This window comes from Camelus bactrianus, chromosome 1 (assembly GCF_048773025.1).
Source record: "Camelus bactrianus isolate YW-2024 breed Bactrian camel chromosome 1, ASM4877302v1, whole genome shotgun sequence".
Taxonomy (NCBI): domain Eukaryota; kingdom Metazoa; phylum Chordata; class Mammalia; order Artiodactyla; family Camelidae; genus Camelus; species Camelus bactrianus.
In genome coordinates, this window is record NC_133539.1 from 80,104,257 (window position 1) to 80,129,277 (window position 25,021).

Sequence of the window (25,021 nt, forward strand, 5' to 3'; positions counted from 1 at the left end):
TGACAGAGAATCATGGCTTTTCCACGCTTGTGAGAAGGTTATACAATTTTTCTAGAATAAGAACCTGAAATACCATATTTGACACTGCATCAGTGTCAACGTTCCATTTGAGGGCAATAAGAGGTAAAATTCTGCTTCACAAAGTCTCTAGTAGCAAATGGAGTCAGAGCTCCTGTAGCTCACGATATCTCATGTGCTTCATGTGTCAAGAAATCCCCGAATTCATGTTACATCATTTCCTTTGTCCTCAGATTATCTTTATTAACTCTTTAACATCAAGGCTATCTCTGTCAGCAATGGGTTTCAATTTTAAAGTCATCTGGACAAAAAGTGACCTTCATAAGAGATAAGCCATTTGCAGAGTGTCTGTAGATTTTTGTCCCCAGAAACTCTTAAGACTTTGTCAGTCTCACCTTCAGCATTGGAAAATTCATCTTTTTCATCCAGTCACCTCATTTAGAATAGAAGCCCAACCAAAAAAGCTCATTATTCTTCAGCAATATTTCTGATAGTAAATTCAGCATTTCAATCAAAAGATTTGCCTCATTTATGTGACTAAGATATGAGCCATTATAAAGCTAGTCCTAGAATGAACTTCTCACCACCAATTTGTTCTAAGATGGGGTTTTCTTTTCTCTTAAAAATTTTAAGGAATTAACCAAACCAAATCTCTCCTAAATCTCTTCTCTGGATTGCCAACAAAATTCTCTCATAGAAAAGAATCTCATGGGGTGCTCTTGTATCTTGACAAAGATTTACTGAAAAGGCACTGATTTGAGTTCTTGGCTCTGAGGAAGTTGAAGGTTTTCACAGAAGTAGAAAGACCTCTTTGGGGATTGTTGGAAGGGTTGTTGACACCAACACAAGCCCATGTAAAAAGCCTGACATGTGGAGCATCTTTCCTCAGTGAAGCAGCAGAAGCTGAGGCAGTGCCAACTTCTCGGGTCCTCCATCTGTGCAGAGAATACCAAGACTTTCCATCCAATTCAAGTTGTATTTGGCAATGAAATGTGCACCATCTTACAGATATCAATGGCCTAAATGGTTTCCAAAGAGAGCTCACCAAAAAGAAATATTTCAAAGGACAAAATCAGGAGCTGGCAGCACTGACAAACTAAAGATTTTCCCCAGGGACATGCTTGAGCAAGATGGTGCATAGTGTGTAGTCCCCTAAGGCCCTTCCATGGCTTTCAGGGGTTCACAGACCACAGGATAAGACCCTTGCACTACTCTTTGCAACAGCCCCTTTTCTCTTTGGTATTGGGCCTAACGGGAGAGATTTACTGCTTCCAGCACTCTAAGTGAAAAACAGCACCCAGAATGATAGTGTCATGTAGTGCCTCCTCCAACCGCACTGCAGTCATTCAAGCTGGAAACCTTTCCAATCCAGTGTCTCCAGACTCCTCTTAATTAAGTGGATAGCTTTCTTCTCTACTCTCAGATTGTATCTGTCACTCATTCTCATTCAGCAAATATTTATGAAGCACTCATTAGTGACTGCATTAGGCACTGTGCTATGTAGGGGAAATACAGCAGTGAACAAAACAGACATCACCTTGTTTCAAAAGCAATATAATTCCAGCACAAAATATTTACAAAGAAAAACAACTAGTACTTAAATTAGACACCCCTTCTTAATCTGGTTTTCTTCTATAGTACCATCAAAGTGAATTGCAAAAAGCAGCTTAGTAAACATATATGTTAAGTTAATCAGTCAACCAAATTAAATACTGGTTTTGCATGAAACTCAAACCAATAAAGTTGAGAATTTGGAATAGTTGTTTTGTTTTCAATTTAAAAATTCAGTCCTTGTATTAATTTGACAAGTATGTGTGTGTGTGTCTGTGTGTTTTAAATTCTAAATTGTGGATACCTTTTGTGCTTTAGTTGAGTTTGGGATTCATCAGAATATTTGGAGAAGACTGCCTTTTTCCAGAAGTTTTTTACTTCACTGATTTCTGTGCTCACAAATTTTTCCATGCAAATTCTAAGGTTTTAGCTATTAGCTTCTTCTTTCACAAGTAGCTATCAAGGTAGCAGCACGCTAATGCATTTCTGTGCACTAACCAGAGAATGGTGTAGGACAGCTTAACACTGAACGGAAGCTGATCTCTTAGGCTACCTTTTTCATTCCAGTTCTTTGTTTATCTTCTTGATAGGGTAAAATCATTCCAGTATTAGTCATTTACCTGGTAAAATGTGTGATATCTCAACCTCCAAATAAAAATAAGATCTTCAACATGAAATTACAGGCAAAGTAAGGTCAAGGATCCACCAAAAAAAAAAATTTATCTTTAAAAAAAACAAAAATTTATTATCTTTAACAAAACACCTACATGTTCAGGAGAAGGGAAAAAAATGTGTTCTCTCTAAAGATTTGCTTCCCTGTGAAAAATTTTTCCACAGAGAGAACAAAATAGAAGTACCATATGAGCATTTCTCTTAATGGCCTACGTTTATAGTCTATTTATTTGGCCGGTCAAGCAGAGAGTTTATAAAATATTTGGACAGGAAGTGTCTGAGAACAAGTAAGGGATTATAGTATTTAGATCAGATATAATTTGAGAAGCGCCAAAGCCACTCACCTAAAAATATTTTCCCTATCAATTGCCATATATTGTGCTTAAATTCCCACCATTTGGCATTAAGTCTCTAGTCCTCCCCAAGTAATATGAAAAAGAAATCTTAAAAAAAAGAAATTTTATCTAGAAGTGTTTAACCTGTTAATTGGTGACCCCTTGACACAGGTGTGGGAATTAGTTTGAGACTTTCTTAGTCTCTTCGGAAACATGAAAACAGAATCCTGAAGGTACACGATGGAAGGAAAGGTAAGCTCTGATGAGGAAAGGTGACCGTGCTCTGGAATACAGGGAAAGTAGACTGAACAGAAGGACCTTATGAAGCTCATGGGTATCTGTGCTTAACTCAGTGGAGGAAAGGAAGCAAAAGGAAACAGGCAATGTAAAGCAGTAAATGAGATCAAGCCTAAGAGTCATGATATATAACTTAAATAGTTTCAATGCAAGGATTCAATTTTGGATGAAGTCGCTTCATTCCTGTATTAGTCAGCTACTGCTACAATAATACTATATAACAAATCACTCTGAGACCCAGTGACTTATAATAATAAGCCAGTTAGCTTGGGTTTGTCTGATCTAGGCTGGTCTTAGCTGGGCTCTGCTAAGCTTACCTCTAAGCTGCAAAGAGGCCCAAGTGTGATCCACATGTCTCTTATCCTCCTTTGACCTGTAACTACTTGATGTCTGTTCTTACAGCAAAATGCAGGATTCTGAGAGTAAGCAAAACCAGTAAGGCACATTTTAAGCCTCTGCTCCCGCCATGCTTGCTAACATCCCATTAGCCAAAGAAAACCATATGGTCAAGCCCAAGGACAAGGAGTAAGACTCTTCTGCTTACTGCAAAGCCATGACAAAGCTGTGGATGTGATATCGTTTTAGGGAGGGAGCAAGTTGAGATCAACAACTCAATCTACCACAACTGCTCTAGACTTTAGTTTATACTGTTTTATGATGACGAAGTTGGCTTAGGAAAATGGTTCTCAAACACTGGTCTAGTGACCATCTGTATAAGAGTCACTTGGGAAAACATCTGAAATATTGGATTCCCAGAGTTGAGTGAGGGCCTAAAAGTCATATTTGTCTACTGCCCCTTCCAGGTGATTCTGATGCACAACCATGGGCTAGATGTTCTCTGAGACCATTTATAATTTTTTAAGTTAATGACCAATTCAGCCAACCATGGAGTTTATGCAGGACTTTCCTAGGTGCAAAGGTAGAGTGGCCAACGAGCTGTAAAGGTGATGTTGACTACCTGAAAATGCCACAGATATAATCCACAAGCCCCAGATTCCTCCCCTCCTACATGCTCCACTCTAGAAATGCCCCCAGTAAGTGAGGCAAACCGTGCTTCCATTTTTAAACATCAACAACTGCTCTCCCCTTCTCGCCATGATATAAGTCAGGTTTTCCTGCCCACCTCCCATCCCCAAAGCAAATTCCTTGGCTGCCTCAGGGTCCTCTCTTGCATTCAATGTTATATCTAGACAACAATGGGCATCCTTGCAATGTTTTTTAGTCACCTGCCTACAAAGAGACTTGTCCATTAAGCTAGGTAATATTAAAATTCTCATTTCATGAATTCTCATATTTTTCAGTCAGAAGGCAGGCTAAAGAGGAAGCATCCAAATTAAGATGAGAGGTATAAGAGAGCTGCTTTTCCTGGGTCTTGGAAAAAGATAAATGTAGAAATGAATTTCTCCTCTAATTATTCATTCCTGTTTATATATTCTTTAATGATATGTTTCTATGGTTACCAGCGTTGTTAAACGCTGCCTGTGTTTCATTTTGCTTTGATGCTATTTGAGGTAGTGTGCCAGGAGGCGAGGTTCACTTTTAAATGAAAGATATAATTGAGGCATCTATTCGATACAAGGTTGAGTGTTCCCAGAAAGGAGATAGTGACCGTGACATTATTTTCCGTTTGTACAGTTTTGTGTGGTTTTTCTATGGATGGTCTGTGAGAGTCTCAGGCATTGGGAAGGAAGGAAGAAAGGAAGGAAATGGAGGAAGAAGAGAGGGAGGGAGGGAGGGAGAAAGGAACCTGAACCATGCACATGTTAAATCCACACGTACGTATCAGTGCGGGTATACGTATTTGGTGGCACTGATTTGGCCAGACCGTCAAGTGGGTGAGGCTGCGTCTCCCTGCCCCCACCTCCCTCCTCACCGCACTGTCCCTCTTCCTCAGTCCCACACAACCATGGCAAGAGCCAAAGCTGTCTTTGAAAAATGAGTCGAACATTCAGTTACTTCCCCTCAGTGTGAATTCTAGTCCGAGTGCCACCTTTTCGGAGGTTGTCTGCCTTCAGAGCCCTAATTGTCACTGAGAAATAAACAGATCTGTCTCCTGCTAAAACAGTGTCAGACATCCAGGTCAGGGAAGAATTGGGGGACGGTGCCTCAGAATGTGCCCTGCAGGGGGCAGCACACTTCACTCGGGCCTCAGCCCTACCGGCTGCAAGAGTGGCGTCACCGCAGGCAAGAAAATTAATCCTCACCCACTCCTGAGAAATAGCTACTTAATACTCTTCTTCAGAAATATATATATATTTTTTTCATGGTGCTGGTTCAGTTTTGCAGTAATAACCATAGGTGATTATTAAATAGAGTCAGCTTTTCCTTTTCTTTTTTTCCCCTTCCTAAAAAGCTTTTTGGGTTTCCGACAGTTCTCAAGGGAGAAAAAAAAAAAGTTACTTCTAAATTTCTTTTTCTTTTTTTCTCATTTGAAAATGATGTGGGTTTCCGAGATCTAAGGCAATCCGAGCCTTCTTTTACTTCAACAAATTTAGGTCTAGCCACTTGACTCCCAGAAGTCCTGTGGCTATTCTGCTAGGTTGCCATGAGGTTATTTTGTTCACATAGAGGCTTGCCTTCCAGTTTAAATTTGTGAACTTGTTGATTCCTTCTTTGTTTTTGTTTGCATCCGAAAATCAAAAATTGTTACGAGCAAAACCAAATTTAGAGAGGTTTATGGTTATCTTTTATATTTCCCATAGATTTTTTATGGGTTATTGATTTACAACCTTGCAGAGAAATTGAGGTCACTTTTTTTTTAGCAGTTGGAGATGTGGAATAACTATTCCATGAAATCATGAAATATTTTAAGCTGTGTGCACCCAGGTATAAGATAATCAGTAAAGCTCAAAGCTTTTAATGTTTTTATTTATATTCAGCCATTCTTTCAGTGGTGTTGCACACCAATTAAAAATCAATTCTCCTCTTTTCTTGAAGTCATATGATTGTATTTTCCTCACTAATTTTTTAACATTGCCTACCCTTCCTGTGCCATAGTTCCTGGTGGAATCACTTCTTTTTCATAATCTCCCCTCTTCCAAATAATGAGACCTTGGCATTTTAAATATCAACTTCTAACATGCAGTATGGTTAACTTTTTTTCAGGATCATAAAGTAACTGTTAACCTAACCTATTTTTATCCAAGAAAGTACAGGTGCTATTTTATATGGCACGGTCTAAACTAGGACTTAGCAACGTACAAAAGACAGTAATAAACCTCCAGAAGACTTTGGGAGGACTATTTCAAGCCCAAACCTAAAGGGATGGAAAACATCATAATTAGCATGGAAAGTCTTCATTTTATTTATTCTTTATCAGGTGGAGGTGGGCCTGCTTTAACATTCACATATAAGACACAAATCAGAGATAAAACTAGAGACTCGACAGATAACCTGGAAGTAGCGTGGCAGGTCTCTTGAAGACAGCATTTCATTTCATTTCGTATCACTTGAAGTTGTCATGTGTTTTTGTTGTCACAGAGTGTATGTGCATGTGTGCGTGCATGTGTATGTATACACTTTTTTATATACACACTCTGACAAGCCTGTTACATTTCTCAGTAGCAATTATCCCCCTTCTGAGACATCTTGATGACGGGAAGGTATTTATAGGGGGACATTTGCCCCATAATATCATTCTCCTGTAACCCGTTGCCTTCTAAAATACAAAGTCCTCGGTAAGGAGCTACAGCCCAGAAAAGATTAATTAAAGGCAAATGAAAGACATAGGAAGAAAAAGAAGAGGTATCTGGTGTCTAGGCAAGATTGAAACTTGAGGGAGAAAAGAAATTCCGGGGAGGTAGGTGTACACCAAGGACAAACTTTGAGTAATGGACTCTAGCACTATAGGCACATTTCTACACAGCACAGTAGCCCCTTTCACTGGCTTCCAGATAGATCAACACCCGTCTTTGGTCTGCGCACCACCAGGGCCATGGAGCTACTTGCTTCCAAAATGACCAGTTCTCTCGCTGGAAGGCTCTATCTATTAGAACTTTTTTCCTCCTGCTAAGGATTCTTATATTTGTAATCCCGTCTTAGGGCTGAACAGGGCTATCGACCTCATTTATGAGTCCGCGTGGCATAAATGGCTCAGAGGACAAGGCTCCGACTGATATAAAACTGACTTGAATCCCAGCTCGGTCACTAAGCAGCCATGAGACCTCCTACATCTTGTAATAGATAAAGACTGAGGTTTTCTCATTTGTTAAGTGGGATAATAATGCTTGTTTTCCAGTGTTGCCTTAACAAATAAACAAAATAATATATCTATAGCACTTTGCCAATGCACAGTGAACACATTTAATTAATTAATGAGTTTTCCAGATTTATCAGTAAATTATCAACAAAACCTACACAGGCAGAGTACAAGCGCAGGTTCCTCTCTGGTAACAGTTCGTCCGTACAACCTAAGTCTTGTCTCCAAATTAAACATCCTTGGACTCTTTCAACCTCTTCTCCAATACACACTTTTTTCAAGGGCACCTTGAGTTTTCCACTCAAAGTCATCTTACGTAGTAACCCAAGAGATAAGACAAACTCTTGGTGGAAAAAACAGTACAAGTCTGGGAACCCAGTTACCGAGTTCTTGTCCCAATCTTACCATTAAATCTACTGTGTGTACCAGCAAGCCACACCCAATCTAAAAGCACCAGTCAAGAAATACAATCAGAAATAACATACTTACCATTAAGGAAAGGAATACCTACTTTTGTAAAACTAAATGAAGCATAGAGATGAAATGTACAATGACAAAAAAGGGTTCAAACTGCGTTGACATTTACCACTGAACACAGAGGCTAAAGCTCATTAGCAATACCCAGTTGTGCTTATGAAATAATTACCAGTAAAGCAGCTACGTATTCCTGTGATACCTTTTGGTGATTCATTTTAAGTCATCAAGAATGAAAGCTCTGTGGGATCCTAAAGAGTCTGGAGGCTGCTGAAACCCACACTTGTAGTTCTGAGTTTCTATCTGTTGGTGTTTCTCTAATGTGCAAGCATAAAATTATTCAGGGTCTTTAGAACAAGAACACACTTTAAATTCTATTTATAAATTATATGTGCTTTGCCATTAAATAAGCTAGACCAACCCAAGCACATTATTAACTTCCCCTATCAAGGAGCCTTTCATTTAATTTTTGTAAATATTTCTCTTTGAGACAGGCATGCTAAATGATAGCATATCCTAAATCTAATGAGCAGCCAGTGGACAAAACAGTCTTATTGTGGCCAGTAGGTGTGAAGGATGAATATTCTGTTTTGTGTTAGGATTACTGTAATGAGGGGATCTTGACCTGGTTTAGTTTTGATGTGGCCTATTTGTTTCTTTTTTAGCATTAAAGTCAAATTTTTCTTGTCTTTGAAGACAGGGATAAGATAATCATGGAAAAAGAAAGAGGAAAGTAATATTTGATATTATACAATTTAATTACGATAAAAATTCAGTGTAAGACAAAGTACTGGCTTAGAAGACTTGTGTTCTTGTCTTGCTTCTGTCTCTTAATTTTCTGACCTCATGTGACTCACCAGAACTAACAAGTCTCATTTCCTTGGTAACAGTTGAGTGATTTTAAAATAATACCTGAGCCCCCTTCCATCTCTTTAGTTCCATGCTGAAGGGACATGGAAATAAAATTGTGCTACAAAATATAAATGATTAAAAATTAATACAGAGTAAATTTGGGGCATTAAATGCTGAAGTTATTCAGCTAATGGAAGTATATAATCACAACCTTAACCCTAATCCTAATCAGACTGGATAGTGAACACTGGAGTGCACGTGCGCACGCGCGCAGACACAGACACACACACACACACACACACAAAATATATGGACACACACACACATGTATATGTTCCAAAATTCTATAGCACTCACATACACTGCAAAACTAAGGTAAATTAAATACTTTAGAATTTAAAATGGTATTTACCATGACTGTTTTTAAACAGGATAGGTTGCAAAGTAAAGAACTCAAAATAGCTATTAAAAATTTGCTTACCTTGGTACAAGTAACCTGTCTGTACAATATTTGGTTAATTTCCAGAAAATGCAAGTAAAAATTAAATATCTTGATTTAAACTGCATGGAGATATTTATAATTTTCACACCACTGGGCTAATAAATGTAATGGCACAGCTGACAAATCTTTCCTTATATTAGAAAAATACAGAACTTATAGTGAAGGTTGCTTAATAAAAGAACTCTGGTAAATCCAAGGCAATATTTCAGCATTAAAATGTCGATCATGAAGGCAGGGGCAAACAATTAATTATTACATATTTTATTCTGACATATTATATTAATAAAATCATCGTTAAAATGTCAATCTTGGCTATTGCATAAATGATATTATGAAGAGGTTTATAAGTAAGTCTCAGGTATGGTCTGCTCTTTAGGGAAATCTGCTCATTAGGTTGAATCTAAATTTCAAAGAAAACTGAAATCTTTCAAATTAAATCCCGATATGTTTAAAAGGATCAAAATTGGAAAATATTGCTCAAATTTTTTATTTTTCCATTTTCTAGAAAATTCTAATCATCATTCAAAATTTATCATTAATGATAAAGAGCCATATTGACCACTAAGGACTAAAGGTTCCCATCTCAACCATTTATCGGTTGAAAGTATAGCAGTGCTTCCTTTGAATGTAATAATGTTAACTCTGAAGATAAAACAATACAATCATAATATTCATCCAATAGTACTACTCACTTAGATGAACTTTAGGAGGATTAAAAGCATTTATCACACTGCTAAATGGGAAGTTATTTTATTTTAAAATACCATCTTTTTCTTTATTTTTTAAAATAATACATAAAGCTTAGTGGGGAAAAATGGATTATGGGGAAGATTCCAATTTTCCCTTATTATTGTTTATGTATTAAGGTAGACTAACTGCTACAATAACTCCAAAATATCAGTAAGTTAAAACAATAAAGGCTGATTTCTCACTCACACTGCAGTCCAATGTGGGTGTTGCTGGTTGGTCCTCCTCCAGTCAGCAACAGGAGAACCCATATTCCTTCCATCCTGTAGCTACGCCTTCCTCCATGTCCTGGGAGTCCTCCCTCTTTAGGCAGCTGATAAGGAAAGAAAATAAGAGATCACACTAGGGGAGGTTTTATGTGCTAACCCTGGGAAGAACATCATTCCTGCCTACATTCCACTGGCCCACATGGCCACACCTAACTGCAAGGGAACATGCCCAACCAAGTGCCCAGGACACACAGACAGACGTGTTCTAAAATCCTACAGCACTCATGTGCACCGCACAACTAAAGTAAATGAAATACTTTAGAGTTTAAAATAATATTTATTATGACTGCTTTTAAATAGGAGGGTAAAACCCAGGAGGTAAAGCCCTAATTTTCAAAAGAGAAAGTGAAATACAATATTTGAGACTCCAATTTTAAATTCTATAGAATTAAAAAGCCATTAATCCTTAGAAAAGTCACTTCTGCCTCTCCAAGTCATTTAAGTCATCTCCAATTCAACGAATTGAGCTGGAAAATTCCCAAGGTTCTTTCCAGATCTAATCTTGTAAGTGAAGCAATTTACTGCAATTATGGTCAACCCTGATATTGGGAGCATTAAAGGAATAATTTGATAATAATCTGTAATAATTTTATCACATTTTCTAATTAGTTGTGACAGGAATTCTACTCACTGAACCACCAACACTGGACACACAGTTTAAAGGTCACAATTTATCCAAAGCCTCCAGCAAAAAGATAAGGAAAAAAATGTCATAATCCTATCATCCTGAAAATGTTTGAGGTTTATGGTTACTGCAAGATTTATCCTGGGCACTTTGACTGCTCTTAAAAATTTACCAGGAAGAACCACCCACCTTAGGTTTAGAGGAAGATAAATCTGATTTTTTTTCTCTTTTGCTAGTCATCTTTTCCCTGTACTTTGATTGCTTCCCTTTACTCTTGATCCTCTCACCTGTCTCTCCCACACATAGTCTTTCTTGTTACATAGTTATCCTGGGAAGTTGATTTCTGAGGGAGCAAAGGGTTCTTTTGATTAGCTAAAGTATAAGGAGAAATTATTATGTTACTGTCTGCAGAGGAAATGAGTTTCCCACATACACTCTTGGTTCATGTAACAATAAGCTTTAAAACGTGATAAACATGAGGAAAATAATAGAGAGTTATTAGGACCCCCAAATGCAAACACCTAATTTCAAAGTTTATGTTTGTGTAGCAGCAAAGAAAGCATAATTAATAACAGTGTACGCTTAACAACAGGACACGTGGACTGATTGTTTTCCCCATTCTCTGCACACGTGCAACATTTATTGACACCAGAGAAATGTCATGCACTGGGAAAGAACGCCTCAACTGCAGAAAATTTTTGTCAAATTGAAAACTATCATTTGAAACTTTCGTTTTTAGCATGGCTTACTTGTTACAAGCTGCAATTTCTCATCTGGACACTTAATTTATTTTCAAAATCAAGGAAAATCTTTGATGAAGAAAGGGAAATTAAAATTTTTATTTTAACGTCTCTGATTATTACAAAACATTCCAGCTTTTAAAATCTTTATATTTTAAAATTTCAATCTGTGTATATTGGACTCTTCATGAAAGACAAGCCCAATTCTAAATTATCAAATTATTACCATCACAAGATGAAAACCTGATATTTTGTTGTCCGGCCAAAAGCAGTCCAAAATTCCCACTATTTTAAATAATAAATATTATAACATTTATAATTATAATGTAATAAATATTTTAAAGCTAATTTTTTCTAAATCGATTCACTAATGAGTTATTCAATAATGTACCAGAAATATTTAAATATACATGAATATATATACTTATTTATTTATAATATTACTCCTTTCCTTTATAAGAGCAATGTGAGACAGGTTCAAAGTCTCAAGATTGTCTATCTCTAGAAAAACAAAAATATTAATATATTAAAACATAGCGAGGATGTGTCAGGATCTGGAGCAAAGATAATCTGTATTTTCACGTCTACTCTATGTTGCAGTATTTCTTCTTGGGGCTGTAACAATTTCCTTTGAGAAGGTATCTTCAGTGGAGAATCCAATCCCTATTCTTGTATACACACTCTGCTTACTCACCTACTTCCTTAATCATCTTCAGGATTGAGGGCAGAAGCCACAGAAGAACCCCATTTCTATTGGCTCTGAGTGGGAAGAGAGGGAGGCCATGCTCCAGCACATACCCTCCTCAGCGGAGAGCCCCGTGGAAGCCTGGATGCCACGCCTTCAGCATCAAGCCAAGAGCACAATGTCGTAAACGAGCAAATCAGGCTGCCACACAAAGCCCACACTTTTGCCACATGCAAAAAAGCTGATGTAGGCTCTTGGGCATCAGTCTTTCTGCCCTGCTGTGAGATGGCTTAGCAAAGTGATCCTGCCAGCAGTCACTTATGCTGCCAGCAGCTGTAAAAGAAATGGGATAGAGAGACTGTTTTTCTTCTGTCCTGGCCTTACTGGGATACCCTTAATATCTTTCTGGAAGCAAACTAGAGGGTTAAATAACTTCACTGAAGTTTTTGATCCAGAATTTAAGGCAAAATACCCTTCCCCAAGATATTCAGAGAGACCATCAGAAAAGTTATTATTTTTTAATGGAGATACCAGGATTGAACCTAGGATCTACCACTGAAATATGACCCACCTGAGATATGACCCACCTGCCCCCTATTTGAGTGTTAGGAAGTATTATGGGTTGAATCATGTTCCCCTAAAAAATTTATAGGCTGAAGTCCTAATCCCAAGATGCAGATTGTGATTGTATTTGCAAATAGAGTTTTTAAAGAGGTAATTAAGGTAAAATTGAGGTCTTTAAGTGAGACTCAATCCAATATGACTGGTATCCTTATAAGAGGAGAGTAGAATACAGACACACACAGAGGAAACACCTTGCAAAGACACAGGAGATCTACAAGCTAAAGAGAGAGGTCTAAGAAGAAATCAACCCTGCAGATACCTCTGGAACTATGAGAAAATTAATTCCTGTTATTTAAGCCACTCAGTCTGTGATACTTTCATATGGCAACCCTAGCAAACTAATACAAGAACTAACAGCTTACAAAAGGCAGTAAAGTAAGATTGTGACCTTAGAACCAAGGTCCAGAGCAGCTTCCTTCTTCGGTACCTCACTCAACACACATCCAGGTATGACTATTTACTCTTTTGGTCTGGACAGGCCATCCCAGAATTCGTTCCAGCAATGAACATATGTAAGCACCAAGCTGGAAAAAATATTCCATGTCATATAAAGGATCTTTATTTTTGCTGGAAGACTGGAACCTGGTACCTAAATAGCTTAAGTTCTTAATTCACATCTCTGAATGCCAGACCTGCTGCATGCATCGTCCTTGTTCATCCTTCCAAATAGCACCCGGCACTCAGCATCAAGCCCAGCTGCACACTCACAACCATCGCTGCATAACCCATCACTACCTCTAGCTAAGTGCTGGCTCTGACTTTGGTGTCAAAATTGTACGCTTTGTTCCCCCTCTGGTTCCTCACACCTGCAAAGGACACTGTTGTGGGCAGTGTAAGTTCTTTCCCTCAGCCATCAGAAATTTGTCCCTCAACAAGTTTAAATTAGAAATTAGAAAATGGATCATGAGCCATCAAAGTCACTGAGGAATGAAGTAAGTAATCAACAAGTTAAATCAGCCTTCCAGTTTAAAATCAACTCCTTACGGCTTTTAATATTAGTTTAAAACTTCTTTCCAAAATACCTTGCCAGTAATAATATAAATTGCTGTGTGTTAAATGATGTTTTTCTTTGTTGGAAAGTTCAAATCTATTATTTTTTCTTATTGGTTATTGGCACTCAGTTGTCTGTGAAAAAATGTATTCCTATAAATAAATATGGATTTTTATAATATGCTATTTTCAGAAAAATGAGATGACTATAGATAGTAGACACTTCCACTTTTTATCCAATGCTCAACCCTCGTTAGAAGGAAACGTTGTAGAAAGGAATAAATTCCTTTTAAAATTTCACATAAATTTCCTTTTGGTCTGTTTCAAATACTAATGGACCAAGTTAAAACAGGAAGCTCAGAGTGACAGCAGGCTTTATCAAGAAAGATACTGTAGATGAGCAAAGAAAATTTAAAGAAATTCTTAAATAGCTGAATTCATCCCAAATGGCTCTTGTGATCTGGAGGAAAAGGAAGTTTTGCTGGGAGGAAGTTGAGAAACAATTTTTTTTTTTAATACCTAAAGGCTTTGCCAGGTATTGGAAGAAAGAAAATATATAGTTTGTCTAGTTAGCCATGTTATTTATAGATAATACTTACAATCTAGATATTTCAACTAGTTTTTTAAAGTACAAATTGCTCTACAGTGTTTGTTCATAAGGTAATTATGTTAGACTTAAGAATTCGAATTTTAAAATCAAGTTAAAAATGACAACTCAGGAAATAGAATTTTTATTTTTACCTTCAAGCAAGCTCAGTTTAGAGGTGTCTGCTTACAAACTTTTCCTCCTTTAATTGGTTTTCTTAATATGAAATAGTATTTCCAGAACTAATTAAAATTTTATTCTAATGAATAGTCAAGACCAAAATATGTTATCTTTGCAGTGCAGTATATAGATTTTTAAGTCATCCATAAAGGTAATTATATTTTTTTACATTCTTAAAAAGTCATGTATTGTTATTGATGCCAAATTGGTTGTTTGCTTCCTCTCAGGCCATGATTGAAGAAGCCATCACCAGAACGGAATCTTTCTCGGTTATGTACACACCATTTGCAACAAAAATCAGAGCTGATAAAATAGAAAAAGTAAAAGAGGTTTTCACAAAAACTCATCCTGCATATGTGGACTATATCTACACAGGTAAGACTCAATGCCTTCAAGGTATCAGCTGACACTCCATTTCCATAAAAACCAATATAGGCCATTTCTGGAGGTTTTGTCTATTATTTCAGTTTCAGGGATACACTGTTTTAATCTGATGAGTCGAACTGGGAAGTTATTTTAAGGTTTTCTATAGGGCAAGCCCTACAGGTCTAGCACAATATTCCTTGTGCCATCGTGTTTCTTTTTTTAAGAGGAGAGGTAAAAAAAACCTAGAAATTCTAAGATTATAAAACATGAAGGAATAACCTGTGGTAAAATGTCACCTTTCCCCATATCCTTCATCAGTAAACTAGGTGACTATAGCAGTTTCCTGAAGATGGATTTCTTTTCCCTCCAGTGCCTGCTCTTTCTACTTTCCTTCTTCCATCTATCTCACACCTTAAACCTCCCTCTTCTTTTATGTTCTTGGGGCCCTGGTATCCAAATGGGATCTGGATAGCCAAGTGTACATAGAGAACACAACACTGGTATCGTCCTTTTTCCCTCTTTCTGTCTTTGGAAGCCACTTGCTTTTTTTCATTCATTCCAGAATACTTTTTACTATCTACTATATCTACTACTATAATACAATGGTTATTCTGAGACAAGGATTTCCTTATACTAACTTAAGAGCCAATCAACAATGACTACCATGTTAAGCAAAATCTCAAAATGCACATGCTTATTACCACATCCTCCTATTAAGACCCCTTCATTTCTTTTGTCAGGGTTTTGGGGCCAGATCACTGAATTGTACGATTAATAATACATTCCATTAGTGATAACTTTTAAGATGCCAGGCAATCGACATTTATTATATCTCCTGTTACTCCCATAACTTTTGAAGTGAGTAAGATGATTCTCATTTAGAAGCAAGAAAATAGCAACCAGAGAAAATAAACAGCTTTTCCAAAGATACACAGGAAATCAACAAATCAGTGGCAGCAAGTCTTGAATTTGAACCCATGTCCTTGCATCGAGCTACACTATTTCCTTCTGATAGAAGCAGAGATGTGACAGAAGTATTAAATTTAAGTCCTATAGAGTCTTTATTTTTTCCACAATGCCTCAAGCTCTTCAAAGCAAAGATATTAAAGATAATCAAGTGATGACTGAATAGTGAATCCCTAAGAAACAATGAAAATCTGAAGGCAGAAAAAGTGAAGAGAAGAAAGCACATGCATCCTGTGATGACCACTGAGGCTAATTTACTTAGTTGGAGCATTTTGTAAGGAAGTAGATAAAAATGTTTCGCAACTCACATTTTTTTTGCTAATTGTTACAGATCATTTATCATTTTATCATGCTTATCTTCAGGATTTTTTTGGGGGGGAGTGGCATAACAGCACACAAAAATTATGTCTATCTAGTGTCATGGAAAATTAATCAGATTCAGCTCTTTCCTTATCTACTGTCAGATACATTGGTAATGAAGAGATTCATTGAGGAGATCACCAGTTTCCCAATTCCTCTACTGGTAGAATCAAGTTTAGTTATATTTAACCTACTTCACAGAGAAGTCGTGAAGATTAATCAATACTTAGGAAGCACTGTTTCCAGTGAGGGTTTAAAAACAATAATAACAGTAACGAGTCAGATTCGTGTCTCATGTAACTCCATCAAACCTGTCATCAAGATGAGTTATGATCCATTGGCAAGATGATTCATGCTAAAGGATCTTATACGTTGGAAGAGAAGATAATTATAAGTTACTAATAATTGTTTCTGTTATTTAAGAATTACTGGAGTGTGACAGTGTTACATGAAAAGGGAGAGAGGAAAGACACAGCTTCTGAAGGAGAACAGGAGGTAGAGAAGGCAATCTAGAATTTCACATTTCAGTAGGACTGGTTAGGTTCTTTGCTCTGTAGAATGGGTACTTTGCGCTAACAGGCCATTGCATTGATGACATTATTTGCCTCTGTTGCAAATGATTAAAGGGTCTCTTTCCAAAGCCACTGCTGGAATGATGGTGAAACTACTGTTATTAACTGTATGTGCAAATCTTAGTGGTATGGTTTCCTTTCCCCCCAGGCAATTCCAAGGTGAGGAAGGGGGCAAGTCAAATGTGGTCTTTAGCTTCAGGATATTTCTCACAGGACATACAGACTGGTGATTAGGGCGGGCATCAGTAGACAAAAGTAGTAGCTAGAATGTAAGTCACACGAGGAGAGATAAGGCCTAGAAGAGTGACCTTGTTTCGTTGGCATGACCCCAAACCTAAGATTCTTCTTTTACCTGCCTTGTAGATAGAATTTAAGAAGCTTCTAGGCTGCCAAAAATTTATTGACTTTTTAATTCAACAAACAGTCATGCACAGGGTGCCTGGACAATCACACAAGGAATGTGTGCAAACATGAGACTTTTTTTAACCTACCCATATTCAACTTTGGTCTGCCCAGAGCCCAAAATATATTCTATTCCACCCCAGAGGATTTGACTCAATCCCATCCAGTCATTTCTAAAATTTAGTCTGCCTTCAGTTACTATCTAATCAAATTCACCAGCTTTTTACCCCTTTCCACACAGGATTTTCTTCTCCCCCTTGCCTTGTTTCAACTTTCAGAGCTCAAGCATACCCACTGATCCCATGGTTAGTGCCGCTTGAGACAGCTCTGTCAGGCTGAGCAGAATCTGATGGGCTCCTTTATCTAACACATGAGGGGACCCAAGGGGACCCGCAAGAGTTCCCCATGCTTCCTCTTGGCTGTAGATTCTTCTTAAATGTGTAAGAACCACCCCAACCATACAAGCTGACCCAAACTAGAGCCACTCTCTGGGAGTCCCTCCCTGCCAGAGTGCTGGCTTGTGAATCCAATCACCTTCTGGATCTTACTCTAGAAATCCCCTCTGCTCCACTGGAGACTGGAAGTGGTTTTAACCCTCTCTCCAACTTGCTGTTATTCTGCCATTTCTCCTCTCCTTTCTCCACGCTCCAGAATCCAAGATCCTCAGGTCAAGAAGAGAATGTACAATGGAGATGGATAGTCTATTCATCTGTTCATCGATTATTTATTGACCACATATATTCCAGGCACTATACTAGGTAGTGCTAGAATATACCTGCTTCTAAGAAAGAATATGACCTTAGTAATTTGTATTTCAGGATGGAAACTGGATTATGTATTTCCTCTCTTGTAGAGAATATTTCAATTAAAACCTAAGCTCTAATTGTGGAATGGAAGGCTTATTCTAATTAAAAGAATGATGGAGGAGGAAACAGTTTGGGGGTACAAGAAAGCCTCTGAAAGTGGCAAAGACTAGCTAATTGTTTACCAAACTATTTTCTTTTCCCCCAGTGCATGTAATTAGAATACACTGCCAGCTTCCTTTACAGTTAGATGAAGCTCATGACTCAGTAATGGCCAATGAGATGTGGACAGAAATAACATATGCCATTCCCAGGCCTAGCCCATAAACCTCTACCATGAAGAACTCTCCCTAGCCAATGACTGAGTGGGTAGGACCATGGAACTAAAGAAGCTACAAGACAAAAGAAGCTTGGATCCCTAAATGACCATGTGGAAGGCAACCCACTGAATACCAATATGAACAAAAAACCAAAATTCTCTTATTTTAGATCTGAGATTTGGGATTTCTTTGTTAAATCAAGTAGCTTTACTCTAATACACTGCCTTACATCCTAACAAGTAGGCAGTGTCCTACTCCATCTACAATGTACACAATAAATTCATGAGAATTCAGTGGAGGATGGGTAAACACTCCTCCATATGCAGTACAATTCATCCTCAGAAACAGAGTCTGTGTACCTTCTCTTCTACCATCTCATCCTTCCTTGGACAACTACACGTGGATGGTCTCATATGTGTTTGTACCCACTCACAGAAAGGGGGCACTGTTTCACAAGAGATGCTGATGTCCCATGGGAGACAGAACACAATTGTGTAGTCTTCATTGAAGCAAGAGAAATTGAGGCCGTAAGTAAGAATTACAGAAATCATCTAAACAAACAATCAACAGATGAAAGTCATAAGATCTGTACCTTGAAGATGTTGGATGGAAAGTCTACCTATCAAAGTTCTGCTGGATAAGTAGGTATTATCATTAAAACTTGGAGACTAACACATTTAATTCTTCCAGCAGAGGTTGGCAGACAAACCTCCAGCTCAGAAACTCTGCCCAAATCCAGGTCACCTTCATCAAGCCTTGAGAGTATTGAGTTCATTACTCCTTGGTCACGTGACAATGCCGTGAGCCCAGCAATAGCTGGCAGAGGTGGTGGTGACGAGCAGGAAGAATGTTCACAACAGAGATGCCCCAGGCAGCATATTCTTCCTAGGTAGCCCCTAATTCATGTTCGTCCTTGTCAGGGATTTCCACAGGAAAAACAGATGCAAAGGGAAAAAAACTGTAAAAATAAATTCATTTTGAAATGCATGTAGGTCTAAATATTATAAATGTATTAAATGGACCAAATAAATTCAATGATTTATTATGAGAAAAACCCACTTCACCCTCAGTGGCAGGCACTAGGACCATACTGCCCCTATAACTTCTACAAGACTGATAAGGGAGGGTTAAAATTCAAATCAAATCGTGAGACAACCAGGCTTATATATCCTCAGGAATTTACTGTGCATTCTTTGCTATTTTGGGGATGTGGTAAGACCCACCAAAATCTTAAAGCCATATTATAATAGAGCTATATTGCATTATGTTTCATGGAGAAAAAATTACTGAATTTTTAGCAGTATAGCTATCCATTTTTCTTATTTAAGGAAAAATCCAGTTTGATTCATGCAGAGTAGTCAGGGTATATAAAACAAATAATAATTCACCAGCTCCAGAATTATGATGTTTTCATTTATAAAGATTTTGCTTGAGATTTTTATTCATATATTCCAATGAAATAATGCAATTCTGTATAGTTCTTATTCTTGCATGGTTGTATTTTAATAATAATAAAGTAATACAATAAGCATATCCTGTCTCCTCTTGATGAAAATATCAAGATTTATTCACTAAATAAATAAATATTCAGTAATGGATCTGTGCTTAGTAATGTTTAATAGAAAAGTTTTCTGGATCAGATATCAATTACTTTAACACTTAGATGGATAGTCATATTTTGTCTTTCCAATGCAATTTAACTCCCAAGAGTAAATATGTATGTTCAGAGGAATAATATATTGTTTTAAAATAGACCTTTAAAATTGCTTTTCACTGAAATTTATAACCTTGTTCTTGTTCAGTCATCATTTACCAGTAAGGATAATACATTCCTATGCTCTCTAAAAACTGAAGTGAAAATCCCTCTTTTTATTCTTTCTTCTTTAAAATATTATAATTTTATCACGAGCAAGAGTTTCCAAGATTAGACTATCTTCCTCTTTCTAACTGACTTTATCAATTGGAAAAGTTTATAGAATTAAAGAGCCTACATTCTCACTATTACTATGAAAGTGTAGAGCCTACATTCTCACTATTATTATGAAAGTGTCCAGCTAGGTCAGTTATAAGGATGATAAATCATCTCCTATCTGTACCACAGAACTTGTTAGAAACAGAGAATCATTCCAAAAGTAAAGAAATGGGGTTACAGTCTCTGTTCTTAAAACATTAAAATGTTGGTCTTCATGGGAAGTGTGGAGCTGTGCTAGCTAATGAAAGTAAACACTCCTCAACAGGCAGTTCACTTGTGCTTTTGCAGTAGCAAGTTACAGCACTGTTTGCCTCTGGTCTCCATCATCTACTGTCTCTTACCCTCTATAACTGCATTTCTCCCAGACATCCCTGGAAGGTGTAATGCATCCTACTTAATATGTTTTCTCACGGGATCTGAGGATAGACAATGCCCCATTTAAAGAAATACCAGTCAGTAATCCAAAAATAAATAAAAGTAACATGCTTTTACTATAGCCTCTCAAGAAAAACCAATGGGTTGGGGAAAGGTGGTGTGGTTGGAATGAGATACATGGCAGAAAACAGATATCAGAGGTATTTTATCCATTTTGCTCAGCAAAACCTTGTAATGCACATGCACACACATGCACACTAAATGGCCACTTTCCTTCTGCTCTCCAAACACACTCCCCAAATTTTTTCCCTCATAAATAGATAGATTAATCCCTTTCCAGTGTCAGTCTTGGTAGCCTTATCAATTTCTCCAGTTCTTATCCATCACCAGTTACCTCAGTATACATAAAAAAGCTCCAAAACCATTTAAAGACAAAGAGAGCTCATTTTAGCAGGTAAGGGAGTAGTGAAGTAAATACTTACTCACGTTAAGACATTTTTTCCTGAAACATTTACTTAGGCTGTCTAATCTAGCCACTCTATAATATTATAGCTAATCATTAGGCACTGCCATCTAATAAATCATGCAGCTGAGCATTGAAGTCCCTAAAGATTCAGCCTTCAATCATAGAACAATGTCTCTACATCCTCAACTTTAAATTCTACAAGTTGATTTTGTGCAGAATTTGAAATTTCTATTTTGTAGTGCTAGCTTTTTTTCCCTTTAGTTTAGCATAATTAGCATTCAGGTCCTATTTATTTTTGCTTTAATACTTGGCTCGGTTAACTTACACCTTTCAGGAAGGAGCTTTTCTTTACGACTTTGTGGTCCACAGATAATCACGGCATTTCACACCTAGAATACAGCCCCATCCAAGCTGTTTGTATTGTTTTCTTTTTACTTGTTCTTTAAAATATTTTTATTCTGAAATATCACACATATAGAAAAATGCATAAAACAAATGCAAAGCTTAACTAATTATTACAGAATAAACATCAAGTTTATTGAGGATCAGATATCCTCTGTCGACCTCTTAAAAATCCCAAACTGCTCCCTACCCCCCACCAAGGTAACTATTTTCCCGACTTGGAAGTCATTATGCTCCATAACCTAAGAAATCATGTCTTTCATAAATTCTGAAAAATTGTCATCATTTAAAAAAAATACTACAGTCCCTTACTTCTTGCTATTCTTTCATTTAAGAATTTTAACTGGACATCTTTTACTTCTGCTCATTTTATCTTCCATACCACTGAAGCTGCTTATTATATTTTCTCTTTGTCTATCATCACTGTCCATTCTACTTCTCCCATTTCTTAATACCCATCAAAAATTGCTCACCCTTCTGATCCAAGTCCCGTGACCTTCCCTCTTTCCTCCTTTTGTTCCCACTCCTATCAACGGTTGCTTTATTAATAACCCCATTTGTTAATAACCATTAAAAAATGTCTACCCTGCTGGGATAAGTCCCTTGACTCTTTCCTTTCTTTCTTTATTCCAATGTTTTATTAGCTTCTGTAAGACCCATGAGGGGAAGCTAAGACAAAAAATTTGGTAAGGCTTCCCCAGTTGTTGCTCTACTTTGTAGCACTAAGGTTATATTTTGCAGCAGTAAGGTTACAATGGAATCCCCTTAGCCATGGCATTTACCATGACCTAGGTAACACACATATTCAGTAGGTGAACATCTCAACTATCATAAATCCTATACCACATGGCTTGCATACAAAGCATATCCACTCATTCACGTGGGGTATTCCACTTGTCATTTATGGAGGAATTAGACAATCTCTCCTCTCAAGGGAAGCCAACCTTGCAATAGCCTTTGATCAGGCTGGCTGTTCCCTTAATTACCCTGCTGTGTGACTGGATCACATGTAGCCAGCTCTGACTGTTCCATATAAGCTGTAGGCCCTGCATCAACCCTAACATGCCCTTCCACACTGCAGCATTTTAAAAAACTGCCCCCTGAATTACTCTCACAATCCATTTGAGTGAAGGGTCTTCGGGAGGCTGACGATATCTATCCACAAAGTAAAATAACCCCTTCACACTATACCCCTTGGCTTCAGTAGTCTGTTTTGCCCACCTCCATGCGGACTATTTTCTTGGTAACCAAATGTCTTAGAGCTACTCTGTGTTGTTCCCATATAATTTTCCCCTTTGAAGGTGGCTGTGGGCTAGTGACCAAAGCTGCTCTAAATCTGAAGTTGGTTCAGCTTCAAAGTCCAACCTAGCACTCTGTTTTAATTTCATTTTTGCTATAACAGGTAACAATAACCAAGGGATTACATATTTTGGGTTTTTTCATGTTAGTTTGCATTTTTATGCATCCAATGAATCAAATTCCCAAAAGTTGGATTCATCTCTTCCATTGGTAACTTTTACATTTTACCTAGTAACTGATCAAAGCACAGCTGCAGTTTTATATCATGGGTGGCCACCCAGGAATCAAAGATTCCTCACCTTCCATCCTTGTATCCTTTCTCTTCCTGAACCACATGTATCAAACATTCAGGATCATTCTAGCAAATTCCACTTCTGATCCCAATTCTGGGAATTTTTTTGTTCCTCACAACACTTCTGACACGAAATACGTAGGAGTTTTCCCCACTACTTCTCCAATTCTCTGCTACCAACTAGAGTTCAACAATTCTATTCAACTTCGGTACCAACTACCTAGAGTTAGCATAAACCCCACAGATTAAGGGCTCAATTCTATAAGACTGACCTTCATTTTAGATGCCAGTCACAAATCCTGGGCCTCCTGTACTTCTGATCAACCAGCTATTAATTGGGGGTTTGCACGACCCTCAATGCAGGTTCTACAATTTTCTAGGATGACTCATAGAACTCAGGAAAGTGCTTTACTTACTATTAGTGGTTTATTAGAAAGGATACAACTCAAGAACAGCCAACTGGAAGAGATACATAGGGCAAAGTAAAGTAGTGTGTGTATGCATGTATGTATGTGTGTGTGTGTGTGTGTGTGTGTGTGTGTGTGTGTGTGTTTATGGAGCTTCTGTGCCCTCTCTGGGTGCACCACTCTGCGTACCTCACTGTACTTCACTACCCCAGAAGCTTTCCAAATCCCATCATCTGGGGGATTTCATGGAGCTTTCATTATGGAGACATGATTGAGTAAACACTGGCCACTGGTGATTAACCCAATCTCCAGCCCCTCTCCCCTCCCGAGTTTGGGGAACAGTTCTAAGCTTCAAATCAAGACTTGGTCTTTCTTGAGACCATCCCCTATCCTGAAGGAAGCTATCTAGGGGCCTGCCAAGAGTCACCTCATTAGAACAAAGACACTCCTATCATTCTTTATCACTCAAGAAACAATTATGTGCCTTAAATAAGGAAAGTATTCTTCCTAGAGAGTCAACTTGAAGAATTTATGGCTGTCTAACCTCTCAACTGTAATATTTTAAGGATTCCATAGTATTTGTAGATACACTGCACTACTAGCTAAAGCCCTCTATCTTTGGTTCCAAGTAGTGGGAATCACAGCTTAAACTTCCTTCAGCATATTTATGTTTTAAAGAGGAAGACATGAAATACATTGCTTGTATAATTAAAAGATCCACAGACAGGACTACCTTTAAGTGTAGCTTGATCCAACAGCACATTCACTGCCCTATTTTCTACAGTCAGCTTTATTCTCAGTTTCTACGTGGTATTCCACTACCTGTACCATACCCTGTAGTGCTAGGATCTTGAATTATAGCAAAATGCTCAAATGTCAATACATATCTCAAATTACACTGTCCTAAAAACAGTGAATGTCTCTTCCACCCAGTTCCCAGGACTCACTCTTTCTCATTGGCCCAGATTACATTATATGCTTATGACTGAACCAAAACTGAAGTCAAGGTAATGCCATGGATTGAAGGACCTAAGTCACTTAGGTCTCACTTTTAGAGTAGGTAGGGATTGAGAGAATTCTCCAAGGGAAAAAAAGAGGGAAGGAGGGAATGCATGTTAGGTAGCCAACCAACCAGTGTTCATTCCAATGGCTGTAAAATTACAGCCATTTAAGGGAATTATAGTAACAATTTATTATTTCATTAACTGTGAATCTAATAAACATTGAAGGAAATAGCAGTATCTTTCATGTTTGTTTGTCTCAAATCTACTTTGGTGGGGATGGAATTAAGGAACTTCCCCAGAATAAATACAACTGAATAAACATAAAAGTTTGGAATCAATAAGAATCCCAAGTGAAATAAAAATGAACTATGCATAAAAATTTAGTGCAATTGTTAATTTTTCCAAGTTTGTACGTGGGCTATGAGAGGAAATTTATATATACAAAGACTGGCTTTGAGAAGTAGACCAGCAGCCTGAAGTAAAAATCAGGAATCCTAGGAATGAAAACCAATTTTTTTCCCTTGCATCTATAACTCTGAAATTATAATGAAGGTCAAAGGGAAAATATAATTTATTATACAAAGATTCATTATACATTATAGCTTTCTCACACATCAAATGCAAAAATCAAAATATGCTATCTACGTTTTTAAAAGTGGAAATTGCTTTA

At 37.5% G+C, this 25,021-nt stretch overlaps 1 protein-coding gene across 1 annotated transcript in view; it reads left to right on the forward strand.

The window, feature by feature from the left end:
• The window catches only part of SPATA16 (spermatogenesis associated 16), a 181,155-nt gene that overhangs the window by 112,327 nt on the left and 43,807 nt on the right, over positions 1-25,021 (forward strand). Inside the window, exon 5 of the mRNA XM_010947784.3 lies at positions 14,573-14,720. Coding sequence (XP_010946086.2) covers positions 14,573-14,720 — 148 coding nt within the window. The remainder of the gene's footprint in view (positions 1-14,572; positions 14,721-25,021) is intronic.